At 41.0% G+C, this 19,460-nt stretch overlaps 1 protein-coding gene across 3 annotated transcripts in view; it reads right to left on the bottom strand.

Annotated features, from left to right (window-relative positions):
- REPS2 (RALBP1 associated Eps domain containing 2) overlaps positions 1–19,460 on the bottom strand; it is a 258,187-nt gene that overhangs the window by 149,992 nt on the left and 88,735 nt on the right. For all 3 annotated transcript variants that reach the window (XM_043459392.1, XM_043459393.1, XM_043459394.1), the window contains exon 5: positions 8,025–8,122. In XM_043459392.1, the coding sequence (XP_043315327.1) occupies positions 8,025–8,122 (98 nt within the window). The remainder of the gene's footprint in view (positions 1–8,024; positions 8,123–19,460) is intronic.

The following is a 19,460-nucleotide window of genomic DNA, read 5'->3' as shown; positions in this document are numbered from 1 at the left end:
AAGGGGGCCAGAGAAGCACCCGGGCAGTAGCACCTCCTGTTGGGATAGGTGATAGGGGTATGACACCACCTGCCCTGCTGAAGTCTGGGGATACTGACACACTTAGGGGTGAAATGGTGCTGCTGTAAGAAGCCTTTCCTGTTCACACCACACTATCTACTAAGACCAAAGGGGCCTAGGAATCAAATACCACACTCCTTTCCAGCTTTGCAAAGTACTCTCTTGACACCAGGACTTCAATCGGGTGTTTTCAGCTACATCTAAGAGGCTAATTCAGAGGCACCCTGACTATCAATCAGTGGGGGCCCCAGCTACTACCACGAAATTTCTGAACACCATAAACCTTTAACGAAATGCTCACAGAGATGGGGTGGAAAAGCAACACTGACCCCACAAGTAAAATGCGTTCACTTGCTTTCATGTAACCAACCTGTCTAACCACATGGATGCTGGAATCCTCACATGCACCAGCCTACCATTCTGACATTTCTCACTGCCTCTAAGCATGGATTCTGAAATACCTTCAGGTGGCAACCCAATTAGTCATGCTATTTACTGAATCAACATCTTTGTCCCATAAACATCCTTCAATCTCTATCCCAAGCACCTTCTTCTTATGTCCTGGAGCCACCTTTCTTTCAGTGATCCAATATCTCTTTAATATTCTCATCCTGTAATACACGTTTGCCTTTCATGTAGAAGTGTCTTTCAGTGAAGAAATTAGGTGACTACAATCATTTGAATCATTAAGAAGTGTGGGTACACTGGGAGCACCTGAGGAATACCACAAGCGACAGCTATGAAAGATGTGGGCTGAGAAAAGTAAATTTCAGCATCATTCAGTAAAATGTTTTAAAAATAAGGGATAGAAAATTTCAAAAAGAATTATAAGTAGATGAAGGAAATAAGTAGGAAAAGGAGGCTGGATGCTGTGAAATACAGGACCTCTTTGTGGTAATAACAGTGACCAATGGGATATCTGTGGGTTCTAGGTAGGGTCAAGGGAGTAGAACATACACATCAACCTTCTACCCCTTAGGAGACGACCAAACTCCAGCTAGGGTTTGAAATCAAATGGGGAATGAATGTGGTAAAACAAGATGTCAAACTAAGAATAAATCACATGCATTCCAATAAAATTTATCAAACTAGTTTTTCCAGTTGCACACAAAGGCAAACGAACATATACCCTCTCCCTCCCTCCCTGCCACCCCTCCCTCCCTTCTTTCCCTCTCTCCCTCCTCCTCCTCCTCCTCTTCCTCCTCCCTCCTTTCCCCTCCTCCTTCCATTTAGTCAGAGGAAGAGAATTTAGCTGTTTGAGCAACTTTGAGAGGTCAACACACACACACACACACATACACACACACACACCTTGTGTTGACATTTACCATCCCTAAAACAGATCTTCCCAGCTCTAATCTCTACCCATAAAGAATCTGCCTGCAATGAGGGAGACCTGGGTTCAATCCCTGGATTGGGAAGATCCCCTGGAGAAGGAAATGGCAACCCACTCCAGTATTCTTGCCTTGAGAATCCCATGGACAGAGGAGCCTGAGCGGGCTACAGTCCATGGGGCTGCAAAGAGTCAGAAAGGACTAAGTGACTAACACTTTCACTTTTGCTCTCTACCCATAAACAAATTCAACTTTGCTGTCAAGAAGGTAGAAACAAGAAATCAGTGCCAGCAGGTCTGGGGTGCTCCAGAACCAAAAAGAAGCGGAGTTCCTAACCTCCTCCAAGTGCATCGGGGGCCCAGGACCTCCTCTCAACCATACATGAGAAATGCTAAAAAACTACAGCAAGATTTCATTTTTCACTTATCATACTGACCAAGATTCCTAAGTTTCTTAGCACACTGCATTTGCATGGATATGAGAAAAGACACTCTCATACATTGTTAGTAACTGTGTAAATGGGCACAGTCTCTAATTTGAAAATCTCTACCAAAAACTAAAAATGTATAGCCATTTCACCCAATTATTCCATTTCTAAGAACTGATCCTACATATATATAGTGAATTTTGAGAATCTGCCCCTAGAAGATTATTAAGTTTATCCCTTAAGAAAAAAAAAATCACAGCACATATGTTTATGGTTTAACAATTGAGTAAAAGATATTTTTAGTGGGATCTAGTTGGAAGGATATTTTCTCAGACCAGTCTCCCTAAAGCCAGGTTAAGGTATACTGCATATATTAGATATATAAGAATAGCTGTATGTGCTTATATATACATAAAACATTCCCAAAATGATACAAAACAAACGGACTATCTTGGCTACCTCAGGGATGGAAAAACCAAGAATTATAGGATGCCCATTCCTCCAAGTGAGGCTCACAGATAAATGAGTGAACAAGCAATGAACTGGTTTTTAAGAATGAAAAAAAATGGGAACCCCACATGTACAAGAAATATTAGAAAGTTCTCACACTTCATGCTATTAATGGGCAAAAAGCATAGATAAATTGAGACGAAGGAGAAAACCAAGAGGGCAAGAGTGAGGCTGAAGAGGGCATTTTAAGGAAGTGGTCATTGTTAAATGCTGCCAAGGGGTCAATGAGACACAGACTTAACACGAGATAGTTCCTGGCAACCATGGCAAAGATAGAAGCAGTGGTGTATGGTGGGAGCAGGAAGGTCAATTCCAAACCCGACACCAGCAAAATCATAAATGACTATGCTATCTAGATGGTTAAGAACACTTGTGAAAAGTAAACCACAAAGAGGCTTCCCTGGTGATCCAGTAGTGAAGATTCTGTACTTCCAATGCAGAGAGAGTGGGCTTGATCCCTGGTTGGGGAAACAGGATCCCACATGCCACATGGCCAAAAAAATTAAAATTAAAAAACCACAAAATGATCTATCAAAACACTACAACAGAGAAGGAGGAAATAAGATTTATCATTTCTTTACAAACACTGTCAACCATTCACCAACATAGGTTGTGTGCTCAGTATCTGAAATTTCAAGGGGAAAAATATCCAACATCTGAATGAAAAAATAAAAATGTCTGGGCACTGAATCCACATAAGCACCTCTGAAATGCCAAGCCCACAAGCTGCAACAGTGCCAACCCAGAGTCCCTAAAAGCCTTCCCCAGTTCCCAGAGGCCATGTCCCTTCCAACGAAGACAGGAAGGACTTAAATACAAGGCCACAGAGGAAGCTACAAGAGAGTGAGGCTGTCATGGGCATAGCAATGTGGGGAATGAGTGACTCTGGCACAGTCTAGCACCATGACCAATACCTATTAATTGCCCACCACCAAAATCCTTCACGTCACATCCTCTCATCTACATGGCTAATTCTGGTTGGCATCTGCTTTCTGTGATGTGCAGTCCAGCCAAACCAAGTTGACAGGCATAAGAAGGAAACCTAAGAACTGAAGAAAAACACATCAGCCATGAAAACCACAGACTGCCATCCCAAAAAAGGCCCCTTATTCTCATCTTAAACCAAAGGCAATGCTCCAAACAGGAGGAGGGACCTCCACTGACATCAAACAAACATTAAGGGAATCAGACAGTTGCAGAGAATTACAATGGGCTATTAAATCCATTCCAACTAATTCATGTTACAGAAAAGAGAAGGAACTTGCTTAAGGTCATGCAGCGTATGGCTAGACCTGGGTGAGAACCTTTCTGACTTCTGTGCATGATCCCATAAGTCCTCCTAATGGCCAGTGGCTGCCAAATACTTCTATTCAGTCCCAACTGTCCCCAGGCTCTGACCACATATAGCCTACCATCTCCTTGACACTGCCTTTTGGCTATCTCAAAAGCTCAAATCTCAACACTGATCTCATGATCTTGCCTCAATACTCCCAACACTGGTTTTTCATTCAGGGCTTCTCAGCTTAACAGATGACATCACCATCCATCCGCTTCCTGAGACAAAGACCAGAGAGTGGTGTCCAGTGTTTGAACTCGAGCCCAACTACTTCCAAGCTGTGACCTTAAGCAAGCTAAATGAAGTCTTTATACCTCAGGTTCTGTCATCTGAAAAATGGGATAATGATGGAAATTACCTTATAAGATGAGGTGAATAAAAAGAGGTGAATAAAATGCAAAGCTCATAGAAAACATCTCTGTTTGTGTAGCTCCCTCTCTCCTCTTGCCTGCTCTCCTCCAGCCCCACTCCCTCACCTGGACAATAAGGATCAGCCCTTCCCCTTTCAACTTAAATGTGATTTCCCACTGGAAGACTTCCTTTATCACCCCCTGCCTGCTAAGGCTGGGTCCTAACTTCCCATCTCCATTTTTCATCCTCAAAGCACAGTATAATTTCTACTCACCACAAATCATAATTATATATTTGCTTTGTGATGGTCTGATCAATAGCCACCTCCTCCAATAGTCTATAAGCTCCAGGAGGGCAGGGACTGGGAGTGTTAAATCTCATTTTTATATTCTCAACATGTTATCTGGCACTTAACAGGTGTTTAGTAAACATTAGTTGCTTTAAGTGCTCAAGAAATAGAGGAAAATAATAGAATGGGAAAGACTAGAGATCTATTCAAGAAAATCAGACATATCAAGGGAATATTTCATGCAAAGAAGGGCACAATAAAGGAAAGAAAGGGCAAGGACCTAACAGAAGCACAAGAGATTAAGAATAGGTGGCAAGAATACACAGAAGAACTGTACAAAAAAGGTCTTAATGATCCAGATAACCACGATGGTGTGATCACTCATCTAGAGCCAGACAATTGGGAATGTGAAGTCAAGTGGGCCTTAGGAAGCATTACTATGAACAAAGTTAGTGGAGGTGATGGAATTCCAGCTGAGCTATTTCAAATTCTAAAAGACAATGCTGTGAAAGTGCTGCACTCAATATGTCATCTAATTTGGAAAACTTAGCAGTGGCCATAGGACTGGAAAAGGTCAGTTTTCATTCCAATCCCAAAGAAGGGCAATGCCAAAGAATGTTAAAACTACCATACAATTGCACTCATCTCACACACTAGCAAAGTAATGCTCAAAATCCTTCAAGCTAGGCTTTAACAGTACGTAAACCAAGGACTTCCAGATGTAAAAGCTGGATTTAGAAAAGGCAGAGGAATCAAAGATCAAATTGCCAACATCCAATGGAGCATAGAAAAAGCAAGAGAATTTCAGAAAAACATCTACTTCTGCTTCATTGACTATGCTAAAGCCTTTGACTGTGTGGATCACAACAAACTGTGAAAAATTCTTAAAGAGATGGGAATGCCAGACCACCTGACCTGCCTCCTGAGAAATCTGTATGCAGGTCAAGAAGCAACAGTTAGAACCGGACATGGAACAACAGACTGGTTCCAGATTGTTAAAGGAGTATATCAAGGCTGTATATTATCACCCTGCTTATTTAATGTATATGCATAGTACATCATGGGAAATGCTAGTCTGGATGAATCACAAGCTAGAATCAAGATTGCTGGGAGAAATATCAACAACCTCAACTATGCAGATGATACCACCCTAATGACAGTGAAGAGGAACTAAAGAGCCTCTTGATGAAGGTGAAAGAGGAAAGTGAAAAAATGGCTTAAAATTCAACATTCAAAAAATGAAGATCATGGCATCCAGTCTCATCACTTCACGGTAAATAGATGGGGAAACAATGGAAACAGTGGCAGATTTTATTTTCCTGGGTTCCAAAATCACTGCAGACAGTGACTGCAGCCATGGAATTAAAAGACGCTCAGAAGGAAATCTATGACAAATCTACACAGTGTATTAAAAAGCAGACATTTTTGTCACTTTGCTGACAAAGGTCCATATAGTCAAAGCTATGGTTTTTCCAGTAACCGTGTATGGATGCGAGAGTTGGACCATAAAGGCTAAGCACCAAAGAATTGATGCTTTCAAACTGTGGTGCTGGAGAAGACTCTTGAGAGTCCCTTGGAGAGCAAGGAGATCAAACCAGTCAATCCTAAAGGAAATCAGTCCTGAATATTCATTGGAAGGACTGGTGCTGAAGCTCCAATACTTTGGCCACCTGATGCATAGAGCCAACTCACTGGAAACAACTCTGATGCTCGGAAAGATTGAGGGCAGGAGGAGAAGGGGACAACAGAGGATAAGATGGTTGGATGGTATCACTGACTCAATGGACATGAGTCTGAACAAACTTTGGGAGACAGTGAAGGACAGGGAAGTCTGGCACACTACAGTTTATAAGGTCGCAAAGATTCAGACATGACTTAGAAACTGAACAACAACAAGTTTTTTAAAGTGCTCAGGAAGCATGTTTACCAGCAGAAAAATGGGCCTAGAGATTAGAAGAGAAGGCCTGGGACACCAATCTAAATGAGAACCCAAGGCTATCGGCTGCCAGGTGGCTACACAGAAAGGGCCTGGTGAGCACCATCCAACCATAGCAAAGTTCAGGATTTACTGCTTGTTTGACCACCATTCTAACAGTTCAGGATGTGGTCTCCACAGCACTAGAATCAGCACTAGACTCTGCAGAAACAAGGACAGCCACACCTTGCAAGTTTTTTTAGATGAATCCCAGTCCCTCTGATACCTTTCTTAATGTAACTATCAGTCCACAGTGGGTGTGATTCTCACGTTTAAAAACACTTATTTCTGTACAACAGGACCTCCAAGTGCAGCCAACTACTCCATCTGGGCACTCAGCTGAAGAAACAACTGTCTGTTCCAACTTAGGGGTAAAACTAGCTCTACTGGACTTAGGAGAGAATGGCATATTGGCTCCTCAATGTGGTACCAATAAGGGATTTTCAGGAATATTTTTTACTACACCCAATGTTTGTTTATACAGCAACTCTAGAATCTAGTCTCCTTGTAACATGGCACTCTAACGAATATAGTGAAGTATTTCAAAGAACAGGTTTTGACACTGTGCAAGCCTGGTTCAAATTCTGGCTCTGCCACTTACTAGTTATAAATGAAACTTTAGACCCATGACCTGACCTCTCCCAGTCAGTTACCTCATCTGTAGTTGGATATGATAGTTGGAGGAAGCATTATACACAAATACACAGCATAAAGCTAATTATCTACCATCTTTAAGAAAATTCTTTGTACACAAGAGTTCTACCTCAGAAATTCTATATCATGCCTACCATACCATGCCTACCAATCTCCAGAGGCTATAAAATGGACACCTCAACCTCCCTCAGCCTTGTTTATTCTCTTCTAGAATACCAGCCCACTTCATTATGGGACTATCTAAGATCACCCTCTATTGTGAGGAGATCTCCCTCTGCATAAATGATGTTTCTTCCTCAGTTGGACAATTGAAATGTTATACAAACCACTCTACTTCTTCCTGTCTTTAGAGTCAAACAGCCAACTCAGTTTTCCCACGGTTTCTCTCACACTGATGCACTCACCCTTTTTTTGGGAATATGACTCCACCAGCATAGGACTCAGAGGTACTACACAACATAACAGTTGCAGACATGGGGTGAAAAAACAGCTCTTTATCCAAAGGAAACAGTGGAGAAAAGGAAAGTAAAATTTTCTAAGTTGTAGTGTAACAAGGAGAAACTGAGATATCACTTGTGCTTCTACCATATTTCTTTTTTATCAACTACAAATAGGAAACTTTAGTTGCTGCCAAGTAACTGTTCTCCAAATAGCAGTGGACTAGGCACTGACAGAAAATACAGGAGAATCACCTCTGCCTTCAAAAGCTGGTAATTTTACTGGAGGCATAAAACAAATGGGCAATAGTAAAGTATGCACTGAGTATGTAATAGTAAAGAATAAGGCAGAGATAAAAACAGTCTGTTTTAGACAAAGTAAAGGCCTCCTGAAGGAGGTGCCTAATGATTAAGCAGATGAAGGTGGAAGGGCATTTTAGACCAAAAATCAAAAACCAGGCCAGAGTAGTCTAGAGACACAGAGAAGGGAAGAAACAGACAGAGTAAAAAGATTTAGAAAATATACAAGCAACAGAACAAGAAATATAATATCTGCATTAATATCTGCTTTATATCCTCCTTAAAAGGGGCTTCAAAAAGTCACACCCCCAAAGTTTCCCACTGGCATAACCTGACAGAGGCATCACTTACCCGGATAAGGGAAACCTGATGCCGAGGGGGTTTAGCTCCTGGGCCTCCCGATGAGGGTCCCTCAGGCTGGACAAGGGGCTGTCTAGCTTCATAAGGAGCTGAAACGGCAGGAGGGAAAGTCAGCACGGTTCACAAAGATTCCACCCAAAACATGAACTCACATTCAAACTGCTATAGTGTCTGCTCTTCAGGGAAGAATTAGTAATTAGTTTATACACAAAAGGGTCACCTAAAACAAACAAGGGCTTCCGTCATAGCTCAGTAGGTAAAGAATCTGCCTGAGATGCAGGAGACCCCGGTTCGATTTCTGGGTCAGGAAGTTCTGCAGGAGAAGGGACAGGCTACCCACTCCAGTATTCTTGGGCTTCCCTTGTGGCTCATCTGGTAAAGAATCCACCTGCAATGTGGGAGACCTGGGTTTGGTCTCCGGGTTGGGAAACTCCTCTGGTGAAGGGAAAGGCTACTCACTCCAGTATTCTGGCCTGGAGAATTCCATGGACTAAGTCCATGGGGTTGCAAACAGTCAGACACAACTGAGTGACTTTCACTTTCACTTTCTTTCACTTAAGACAACAAACCTTAGTGCCCCTGGGTACAATTTAACCGAACCATCTAAAGATAGTCAACCAAGTCATAATAAAGCAGCAAGATATTTACATTAGGTTAAGATTAGCAATAAACTGGAAAGGTGGAGAGCTGTAAACATAAACTGGAATAGAAAATAATGAGAGTAGTTAGAAAAGTGCCAGGTTTTAAGTGTTCAACTTCTAAATATAAGGTAAATTCTATATATACCCTGCTATTTAGAATGCTTCCACTCATCATCCACATTCCCAAGAAGCAAGAAAGTCAGTATGAATTTTGAACATTAAGAATCAACATTATCATTTTGCTTATTTTTGAAAAATAAATGCCACTATCTTCTTTTCCTTATGGAAAGAATGTAAAACCAAATACAGAAAACTACAAAAAGGAATAAATGCATTTTATATTTATTACTTTATCATTCAATAACCAAACTAAAAATAATTTTGCTACCTTTAAGAAAAGTTAAGTCACAAAAATGAATGCATTTTTTTCATTCCTTTTATTTCCAGAACACTTAATAACAACTTTGCCAATATGATACAAAAACAGTTAAACGTAACCAGGCAGTATTCGGTTCCAACAGAAAGGGGAAATTAGGCAGAAGGAGCTAAGATGGCGGAGGAATAGGATGGGGAGACCACTTTCTCCCCCAAAAATTCATCAAAAGATCATTTGAACACTGAGCAAACTCCACAAAACAACTTCTGATGGCTAGCAGAGGACATCAGACACCCAGAAAAGCAGCCCATTGTCTTCAAAAGGAGGTAGGACAAAATATAAAAGATAAAAAGAGAGACAATAGAGTTAGGGACGGAGATCCATCCTGGGAAGGGAGTCTTAATAGAGGAAGTTTCCGAACACCAGGAAACCCTCTCACTGGCGGGCCTGGGGAAAGTTTTTGAATCTCGGAGGGCAACCTAATTGGGAGGAAAAATAAATAAAACCCACAGATTACATGCCTAAAAGCAACTCCCAGCAGAAAAGTACCCCAGATGCTCGCATCCGCCACCAGCAAATGGTGGGGGGGGGGGCGCTGAATGGAGAGGAGCAGGTGATATTGCTTAGGGTAAGGACCAGGCCTGAAAGCCCTGAGGGCAATCTGAGGGAGCTAACCAGAGACAGCAACTTAAACTGTGGGATAGCAAAAGAGAGAATTAACCTGGGAAAAGCCCTAAATTTAGGCACTACCCACCCGTTCCCAGAACAAAGGACTGAGCAATTCCAGAGAAGAGCTAGCCGGCTGAGGACTGGCCCATCCCCTGCCGGAGGCAGTGGGGAGGGGAAAGGGGCAAACTCGGCCCCGAGAGACGGCATCCCCTACCAAACTGCAAACAGGCTTCCAGTCTCTACCCAAAGACTTCCTGAGATTCTGGATGGTTGACATCTGCCAGGAGGGTTGCAGCCAGAAATCAGCTTCCCAGAAGAGACACAAGGCGCACCCGACCAGCGTGCCCAGAAACTGAGGCTGGGACCGAGGAGGGGATAAGGTGCTCGGCACCCGGGGAGAGTGCGCTCCTCAAGCTCCTGGTTCCCTGAGCTGCTCCGAGGCGGGAAGGCACAAAATGCAGGCCCAACCGAGTCTGCAGCTTTGTGGAGTACCTGAAAACCTGAACCTGAGCAGCTTAGGCCTGGGAAGTGCACGCAACGCAGGACCCGCTCCCTGTAGAGCAGCCTGGAGCCTGAGCAGTGTACACGGGGAAAGTACATGGGCCATGAGCAGGGGCAAACCCAGTATGGCCGGAATACTGCAAGTGCTCCCCACACACGCCAGTGATATTTGTCTGCAGTGCCCCTCCATCCCCACAGCACCACTGAACAAGCAAACCTAAACAAGAGACTACCTCTGCCACCTTCTGTCAGGGCGGAAATTCGACACTGAATAGACCTGCAAATAGAAGCCAAATAAACAAAGGGAACTGCCTTAGAAGTGACAGGTGCAACAGATTAAAATCCCTGTAGTTAACACCGACTAAAGAGCAATATTGCATAGGAACCTGGAATGTTAGGTCCATGAATCAAGGCAATTGGAAGTGGTCAAACAAGAGATGGCAAGAGTGAACGTCAACATTCTAGGAATCAGCGAACTAAAATGGACTACAAGGGGTGAATTCAAAACAGATGACCATTATATCTACTACTGTGGGCAGGAATCCCTTAGAAGAAATGGAGTAGCCATCATGGTCAACAAAAGAGTCCGAAATGCAGTACTTGGATGCAATCTCAAAAATGACACAATGATCTCTGTTCATTTCCATGGCAAACCATTCAACATCACGGTAATTCAAGCCTATGCCCCAACCAGTAATGCTGAAGAAGCGAACATTGAACGGTTCTATGAAGACCTAACAAGACCTTTTAGACCTAACACCCAAAAAAGATGTCCTTTTCATTATAGGAGACTGGAATGCAAAAGTAGGAATTCAAGAAACATCTGGAATACCAGGCAAATTTGGCCTTGGAGTATGGAATGAAGCATGGCAAAGGCTAATAGAGTTTTGCCAAGAGAACGCACTGGTCATAGCAAACACCCTCTTGCAACAACACAAGAGAAGACTCTACACATGGACATTACCAGATGGTCAACATCGAAATCAGACTGATTATATTCTTTGCAGCCAAAGATGGAGAAGCTCTATACAGTCAGCAAAAACAAGACCGGGAGCTGACTATGGTTCAGATCATGAACTCCTTATTGCCAAATTCAGACGTAAATTGAAGAAAGTAGGGAAAACCACTAGACCATTCAGGTATGACCTAAATCAAATCCCTTATGACTACACAGTGGAAGTGAGAAATAGATTTAAGGGGCTAGATCTAATAGACAGAGAGCCTGATGAACTATGGATGGAGATTCGTGACATTGTACAGGAGACAGGGATCAAGACCATCCCCATGGAAAAGAAATGCAAAAAGGCAAAATGGTTGTCTGAGGAGGCCTTACAAATAGCTGTGAAACGAAGAGAAGCAAAAAGCAAAGGAGAAAAGGAAAGACATTCGCATTTGAATGCAGAGTTCCAAAGACTAGCCAGGAGAGATAAGAAAGCCTTCCTCAGCGATCAGTGCAAAGAAATAGAGGAAAACAACAGAATGGGAAAGACTAGAGATCTCTTCAAGAAAACTAGAGATACCAAGGGAAGATTTCATGCAAAGATGGGCTCGATAAAGGACAGAAATGGTATGGACCTAACAGAAGCAGAAGATATTAAGAAGAGGTGGCAAGAATACACAGAAGAACTATACAAAAAAGATCTTCACGACCCAGATAATCATGATGGTGTGATCACTCACCTAGAGCCAGACATCCTGGAATGTGAAGTCAAGTGGGCCTTAGAAGCATCACTATGAACAAAGCTAGTGGAGGTGATGGAATTCCAGTTGAGCTATTTCAAATCCTAAAAGATGATGCTGTGAAAGTGCTGCACTCAATATGCCAGCAAATTTGGAAAACTCAGCAGTGGCCACAGGACTGGAAAAGGTCAGTTTTCATTCCAATTCCAAGAAGGGCAATGCCAAAGAATGCTCAAGCTACCGCACAATTACACTCATCTCACACGCTAGTAAAGTAATGCTCAAATTTCTCAAAGCCAGGCTTCAGCAATACGTGAACCGAAACTTCCAGATGTTCAAGCTGGTTTTAGAAAAGCAGAGAATCAGACATCAAATTGCCACATCTGCTGGTATCATTGAAAACAAGAGAGTCCAGAAAAACATCTATTTCACTTTATTGACTTTATATTCTACTTTATTGAAGCCAAAGCCTTTGACTGTGTGGATCACAATAAACTGTGGAAAATTCTGAAAGAGATGGGAATACCAGACCACCTGACCTGCCTCTGGAGAAACCTGTATGCAGGTCAGGAAGCAACAGTTAGAACTGGACATGGAACACAGACTGGTTCCAAATAGGAAAAGGAGTACGTCAAGGCTGTATATTGTCACCCTGCTTATTTAACTTATATGCAGAGTACATCATGAGAAACGCTGGGCTGGAAGAAGCACAAGCTGGAATCAAGATTGCTGGGAGAAATATCAATAACCTCAGATATGCAGATGACACCACCCTTATGGCAGAAAGTGAAGAGGAACTAAAAAGCCTCTTGATGAAAGTAAAAGAGGAGAGTGAAAAAGTTGGCTTAAAGCTAAACATTCAGAAAATTAAGATCATGGCATCTGGTCCCATCACCTCATGGGAAATAGATGGGGAGACAGTGGAAACAGTGTCAGACTTTATTTTTTTGGGATCCAAAATCACTGCAGATGGTGACTTTATATTAAACATGAAATTAAAAGATGCTTACTCCTTGGAAGGAAAGCTATGACCAACGTAGATAACATATTAAAAAGCAGAGACATTATTTTCCCAACAAAGGTCTGTCTAGTCAAGGCTATGGTTTTTCCAGTGGTCATGTATGGATATGAGAGTTGGACTGTGAAGAAAGCTGAGCGCCCAAAAATTGATGCTTTTGAACTATGGTGTTGGAGAAGACTCTTGAGAATCCCTTGGACTGCAAGGAGATCCAACCAGTCCATCCTAAAGGAGATAAGTCCTGGGTGTTCATTGGAAGGACTGATGCTGAAGCTGAAACTCCAATACTTTGGCCACCTCATGCGAAGAGTTGACTCATTGGAAAAGACCCTGATGCTAGGAGGGATTGGGGGCAGGAGGAGAAGGGGATGACAGAGGATGAGATGGCTGGATGGCACCACCGACTTGATGGGCATGAGTCTGAGTAAACTCCGGGAGTTTGTGATGGACAGGGAGGCCTGGCGTGCTGCAATTCATGGGGTCGCAAAGAGTCGGACACAACTGAGCGACTGAACTGAACTGAACTGACACCAGAAGGGGCCTATAGATATTGAGATGTGTAAGCTGGAACAAGGAGCTATCTGAAACTGAACCGAACCCACACTGCCCACAACAGCTCCAGAGAAATTCCTAGATATATTTTTACTATTATTATTTTTTCTAATTAAAAAAAACTTTTTTCTTTCTTTTTTTTTAAAGTTCTCTATTATTCCTCTATTACTCCTTAATTTTCATTTTTATAACCCACTACAACATGGCAAGAAAAAAAGGACCCTATTTTTAAAGCAAACTTCATATATATTTCTTAAATTTTTTGTGTTTTTGTTGTTTTTTAATATTGTATTTTTAAGAGTCTAACCTCAACTCTAGATTTTTAATCTTTGTTTTTCAGTATTTGATATCAATTTTGGACATTTAAGAATCCAACCTTCAGTACCCATTTTTACTCAGGAGTGAGATTATTGGTTTGATCACTCTCTCCCCCTTTTGACTCCTCTTTTTCTCCCCCAGATCACCTCTATTTCCTCTCTCCCCCTTCTCTTCTCAATCTAATTCTGTGAATCTCTGTGGGTGTTCTGGGCTACGGAGAATACTTAGGGAACAGAGTACTACCTAGATCTGTCTCTCTTCTCTTGAATCCCCCTTTTTCTCCTCCTGCTCATCTCTATCTCCTTGCTCCCTCTCCTCTTCTTCATGTAACTCTGTGAACCTCTCTGGGTGTCCCTCATTGTGGAGAATCCTTTCACCATTAACCTAGAAGTTTTATTATCAGTGCTATATGGATGGAGAAGTCTTGAGGCTACTGGAAGAATAAGACTGAAATCCAGAGGCAAGAGACTTAAGCCCAAAACCTGAGAACACCAGAGAACTCCTGACTACAGGGAACATTAATTAATAAGAGATCATCCAAAAGCCTCCATACCTACACTGAAACCAACCACCACCCAAGAGTCGATAAGTTCCAGAGCAAGACATACCACGCAAATTCTCCAGCAACGCAGGAACATAGCCCTGAGCGTCAACACACAGGCTGCCCAAAGTCACACCAAACCCATAGACCCATCTCAAAACTCACTACTGGACACTCCATTGCACTCCAGAGAGAAGAAATCCAGTTCCACCCACCAGAACATGGACGCAAGCTTCCCTAACCAGCAAACCTCGACAAGCCAAACATCCAGCCCCACCCACTGGGAGAAACCTCCACAATAAAAAGGAACCACAGACTCCCAGAATACAGAAAGGCCACCCCAAACCCAACAATCTAAACAAGATGAAAAGGCAGAGAAATACCCAGCAGGTAAAGGAACATGAAAAATGCCCACCAAGCCAAACAAAAGAGGAGGAGATAGGGAATCTACCTGAAAAAGAATTTAGAATAATGATAATAAAATGATCCAAAATCTTGAAAACAAAATGGAGTTACAGATAAATAACCTGGAGACAAGGATTGAGAAGATGCAAGAAATGTTTAACAAGGACCTAGAAGAAATAAAAAAGAGTCAATTAAAAATGAATAATGCAATAAGTGAGATCAAAAACACTCTGGAGGGAACCAAGAGTAGAATAACGGAGGCAGAAGATAGGATAAGTGAGGTAGAAGATAAAATGGTGGGAATAAATGAAGCAGAGAGGAAAAAAGAAAAAAGAATTAAAGGAAATGAGGACAACCTCAGGGACCTCTGGGACAATGTGAAACACCCCAACATTTGAATCATAGGAGTCCCATAAGAAGAAGACAAAAAGAAAGGCCATGAGAAGATACTCGAGGAGATAACAGCTGAAAACTTCCCCAAAATGGGGAAGGAAATAGCCACCCAAGTCCAAGAAACCCAGAGAGTCCCAAACAGGATAAACCCAAGGCGAAACACTCCAAGACACATATTAGTCAAATTAACAAAGATCAAACACAAAGAACAAATATTAAAAGCAGCAAGGGAGAAACAGCAAATAACACACAAGGGGATTCCCATAAGGATAACAGCTGATCTTTCAATAGAAACTCTTCAGGCCAGAAGGGAATAGCAGGACATACTTAAAGTAATGAAAGAGAATAACCTACAACCCAGATTACTGTACCCAGCAAGGATCTCATTCAGATATGAAGGAGAATTCAAAACCTTTACAGACAAGCAATGAGAGAATTCAGCACCACCAATCCAGCTCTTGAACAAAAGCTAAAGGATCTTCTCTAGACAGGAAACACAGAAAGGTTGTATGAACGTGAACCCAAAACAAAGCAAATGACAATGGGACCATTCTTATCAATCATTACCTTAAATGTAAATGGGTTGAATGCCCTAACCAAAAGACAAAGACTGGCTGAATGGATACAAAAGCAAGACACCTATATATGCTGTCTACAAGAGACCCACCTCAAAACAAAGGACACATACAGACTGAAAGTGAAGGGCTGGAAAAAAATATTTCACGCAAACGGAGACCAAAAGAAAGCAGGAGACACAATACTCATATCAAATAAAATAGAATTTAAAATAAAGGCTGTGAAAAGAGACAAAGAAGAACACTACATAATGATCAAAGGATCAATCCAAGAAGAAGATATAAGAATTATAAATACATATGCACCCAACATAGAAGCACCGCAATATGTAAGGCAAATGCTAACAAGAATGAAAGGGGAAATTAACAATAACATAATAATAGTGGGAGACTTTAATACCCCACTCACACCTATGGATAGATCAATTAAACAGAAAATTAACAAGGAAACACAAACTGTAAATGACACAATGGTCCAGCTAGACCTAACTGATATCTATAGGACATTTCACCCCAAAATAATCAATTTCACCTTTTTCTCAAGTGCACACGGAACCTTCTCCAGAATAGATCACATCCTGGGCCATAAATCTAGCCTTGGTAAATTCAAAAAAACTGAAATCATGCCAGTCATCTTTTCTGACCATAATGCAGTAAGATTAGATCTCAATTACAGGAAAAAAAAACCTATTAAAAATTCCAACATATGGAGGCTAAATAACACGCTTCTGAATAACCAACAAATCATAGAAGAAATCAAAAAAGAAATCAAAATATGCATAGAAACAAATGAAAATGAAAACACAACAACCCAAAACCTATGGGACACTGTAAAAGCAGTTCATAGCAATACAGGCTCACCGCAAGAAACAAGAAAAAAGTCAAATAAATAACCTAACTCTACACCTAAAGCAACTAGAGAAGGAAGAAATGAAGAACCCCAGGGTGAGCAGAAGGAAAGAAATCTTAAAAATTAGGGCAGAAATAAATGCAAAAGAAACTAAAGAGACCATAGCAAAAATCAACAAAGCTAAAAGCTGGTTTTTTGAAAAGGTAAATAAAATTGACAAACCGTTAGCCAGACTCATCAAGAAACAAAGGGAGAAGAACCAAATCAACAAAATTAGAAATGAAAATGGAGAGATCACAACAGATAACTCTGAAATACAAAGGATCATAAGAGAGTACTACGAGCAGCTATATGCCAATAAAATGGACAACTTGGAAGAAATGGACAAATTCTTTAAAAAGTATAACTTTCCAAAACTGAACCAGGAAGAAATAGAAGATCTTAACAAACCCATCACAAGCACGGAAATCAAAACTGTAATCAGAAATCTTCCAGCAAACAAAAGCCCAGGACCAGATGGCTTCACAGCTGAATTCTACCAAAAATTTAGAGAAGAGCTAACACCTATTTTACTCAAACTCTTCCAGAAAATTGCAGAAGAAGGCAAACTTCCAAACTCATTCTATGAGGCCACCATCACCCTTATACCAAAACCAGACAAGGATGCCACAAAAAAGGAAAACTACAGGCCAATATCACTGATGAACATAGAAGCAAAAATCCTTAACAAAATTCTAGCAGACAGAATCCAAGAACATATTAAAAAGATCATACATCATGACCAAGTGGGCTTTATCGCAGGAATGCAAGGATTCTTTAATATCCACAAATCAATCAATGTAATATACCACATTAACAAATTGAAAGATAAAAACCATATGATTATCTCAATAGATGCAGAAAAAGCCTTTGACAAAATTCAACATCCACTTATGATGAAAACTCTCCAGAAAGCAGGAATAGAAGGAACATACCTCAACATAATAAAAGCTATATATGAAAAACCCACAGCAAACATTATCCTCAATGGTGAAAAATTGACAGCATTTCCCTTAAAGTCAAGAACAAGACAACGGTGCCCACTCTCACCACTACTATTCAACATTGTTTTGGAAGTGTTGGCCACAGCAATCAGAGCAGAAAAAGAAGTAAAAGGAATCCAGATAGGAAAAGAAGAAGTAAAACTCTCACTCTTTGCAGACGACATGATCCTCTACATAGAAAACCCTAAAGATTCTACCAGAAAATTACTAGAGCTAATCAATGAATATAGTAATGTTGCAGGATATAAAATTAACACACAGAAATCCTTTGCATTCCTATACACTAACAATGAGAAAACAGAAAGAGAAATTAAGGAAACAATACCATTCACCATTGCAACAAAAAGAATAAAATACTTAGGAGTATATCTACCTAAAGAAATGAAAGACCTATACATAGAAAACTATAAAACACTGATGAAAGAAATCAAAGAGGACACAAATAGATGGAGAAATATACCGTGTTCATGGGTTAAAAGAATCAATATTGTGAAAATGAGTATACTACCCAAAATCAATCTATAGATTCAATGCAATACCTATCAAGCTACCAACGGTATTTTTCACAGAACTAGAACAAATAATTTCAGAGTTTGTATGGAAATACAAAAAACCTCGAATAGCCAAAGCAATCTTGAGAAAGAAGAATGGAACTGGAGGAATCAACCTGCCTGACTTCAGGCTCTACTACAAAGCCACAGTCATCAAGACAGTATGGTACTGGCACAAAGACGGAAATATAGATCAATGGAACAGAATAGAAAGCCCAGAGATAAATCCACGAACCTATGGACACCTTATCTTTGACAAAGGAGGCAAGGATATACAATGGAAAAAAGACAACCTCTTTAACAAGTGGTGCTGGGAAAACTGGTAACCACTTGTAAAAGAATGAAACTAGAACACTTTCTAACACCATACACAAAAATAAACTCAAAATGGATTAAAGATCTAAATGTAAGACCAGAAACTATAAAACTCCTAGAGGAGAACATAGGCAAAACACTCTCTGACATAAATCACAGCAGGATCCTCTATGACCCACCTCCCAGAATATCGGAAATAAAAGCAAAAATAAACAAATGGGACCTAATGAAACTTAAAAGCTTTTGCACAACAAAGGAAACTATAGGCAAGGTGAAAAGATAGCCTTCAGAATGGGAGAAAATAATAGCAAATGAAGAAACAGACAAAGGATTAATCTCAAAAATATACAAGCAACTCCTGCAGCTCAATTCCAGAAAAATAAATGACCCAATCAAAAAATGGGTCAAAGAACTAAACAGACATTTCTCCAAAGAAGACATACAGATGGCTAACAAACACATGAAAAGATGCTCAACATCACTCATCATCAGAGAAATGCAAATCAAAACCACAACGAGGTACCATTACACGCCAGTCAGGATGGCTGCTATCCAAAAGTCTACAAGCAATAAATGCTGGAGAGGGTGTGGAGAAAAGGGAACCCTCTTACACTGTTGGTGGGAATGCAAACTAGTACAGCCGCTATGGAAAACAGTGTGGAGATCCCTTAAAAAACTGGAAATGGAACTGCCATGTGACCCAGCAATACCACTCCTGGGCATACACACCCAGGAAACCAGATCTGAAAGAGACACGTGCACCCCAACGTTCATTGCAGCACTGTTTATAATAGCCAGGACATGGAAGCAACCTAGAGGCCCATCAGCAGACAAATGGATAAGGAAGCTGTGGTACATATACACCTTGGAATATTACTCAGCCATTAAAAAGAATTCATTTGAATCAGTTCTAATGAGATGGATGAAACTGGAGCCCATTATACAGAGTGAAGTAAGCCAGAAAGATAAAGACCAATACAGTATACTAACGCATGTATA

This window comes from Cervus canadensis, chromosome X (genome assembly GCF_019320065.1).
Source record: "Cervus canadensis isolate Bull #8, Minnesota chromosome X, ASM1932006v1, whole genome shotgun sequence".
NCBI lineage: Eukaryota > Metazoa > Chordata > Mammalia > Artiodactyla > Cervidae > Cervus > Cervus canadensis.
This window is presented reverse-complemented; position numbering and strand designations above follow the sequence as displayed.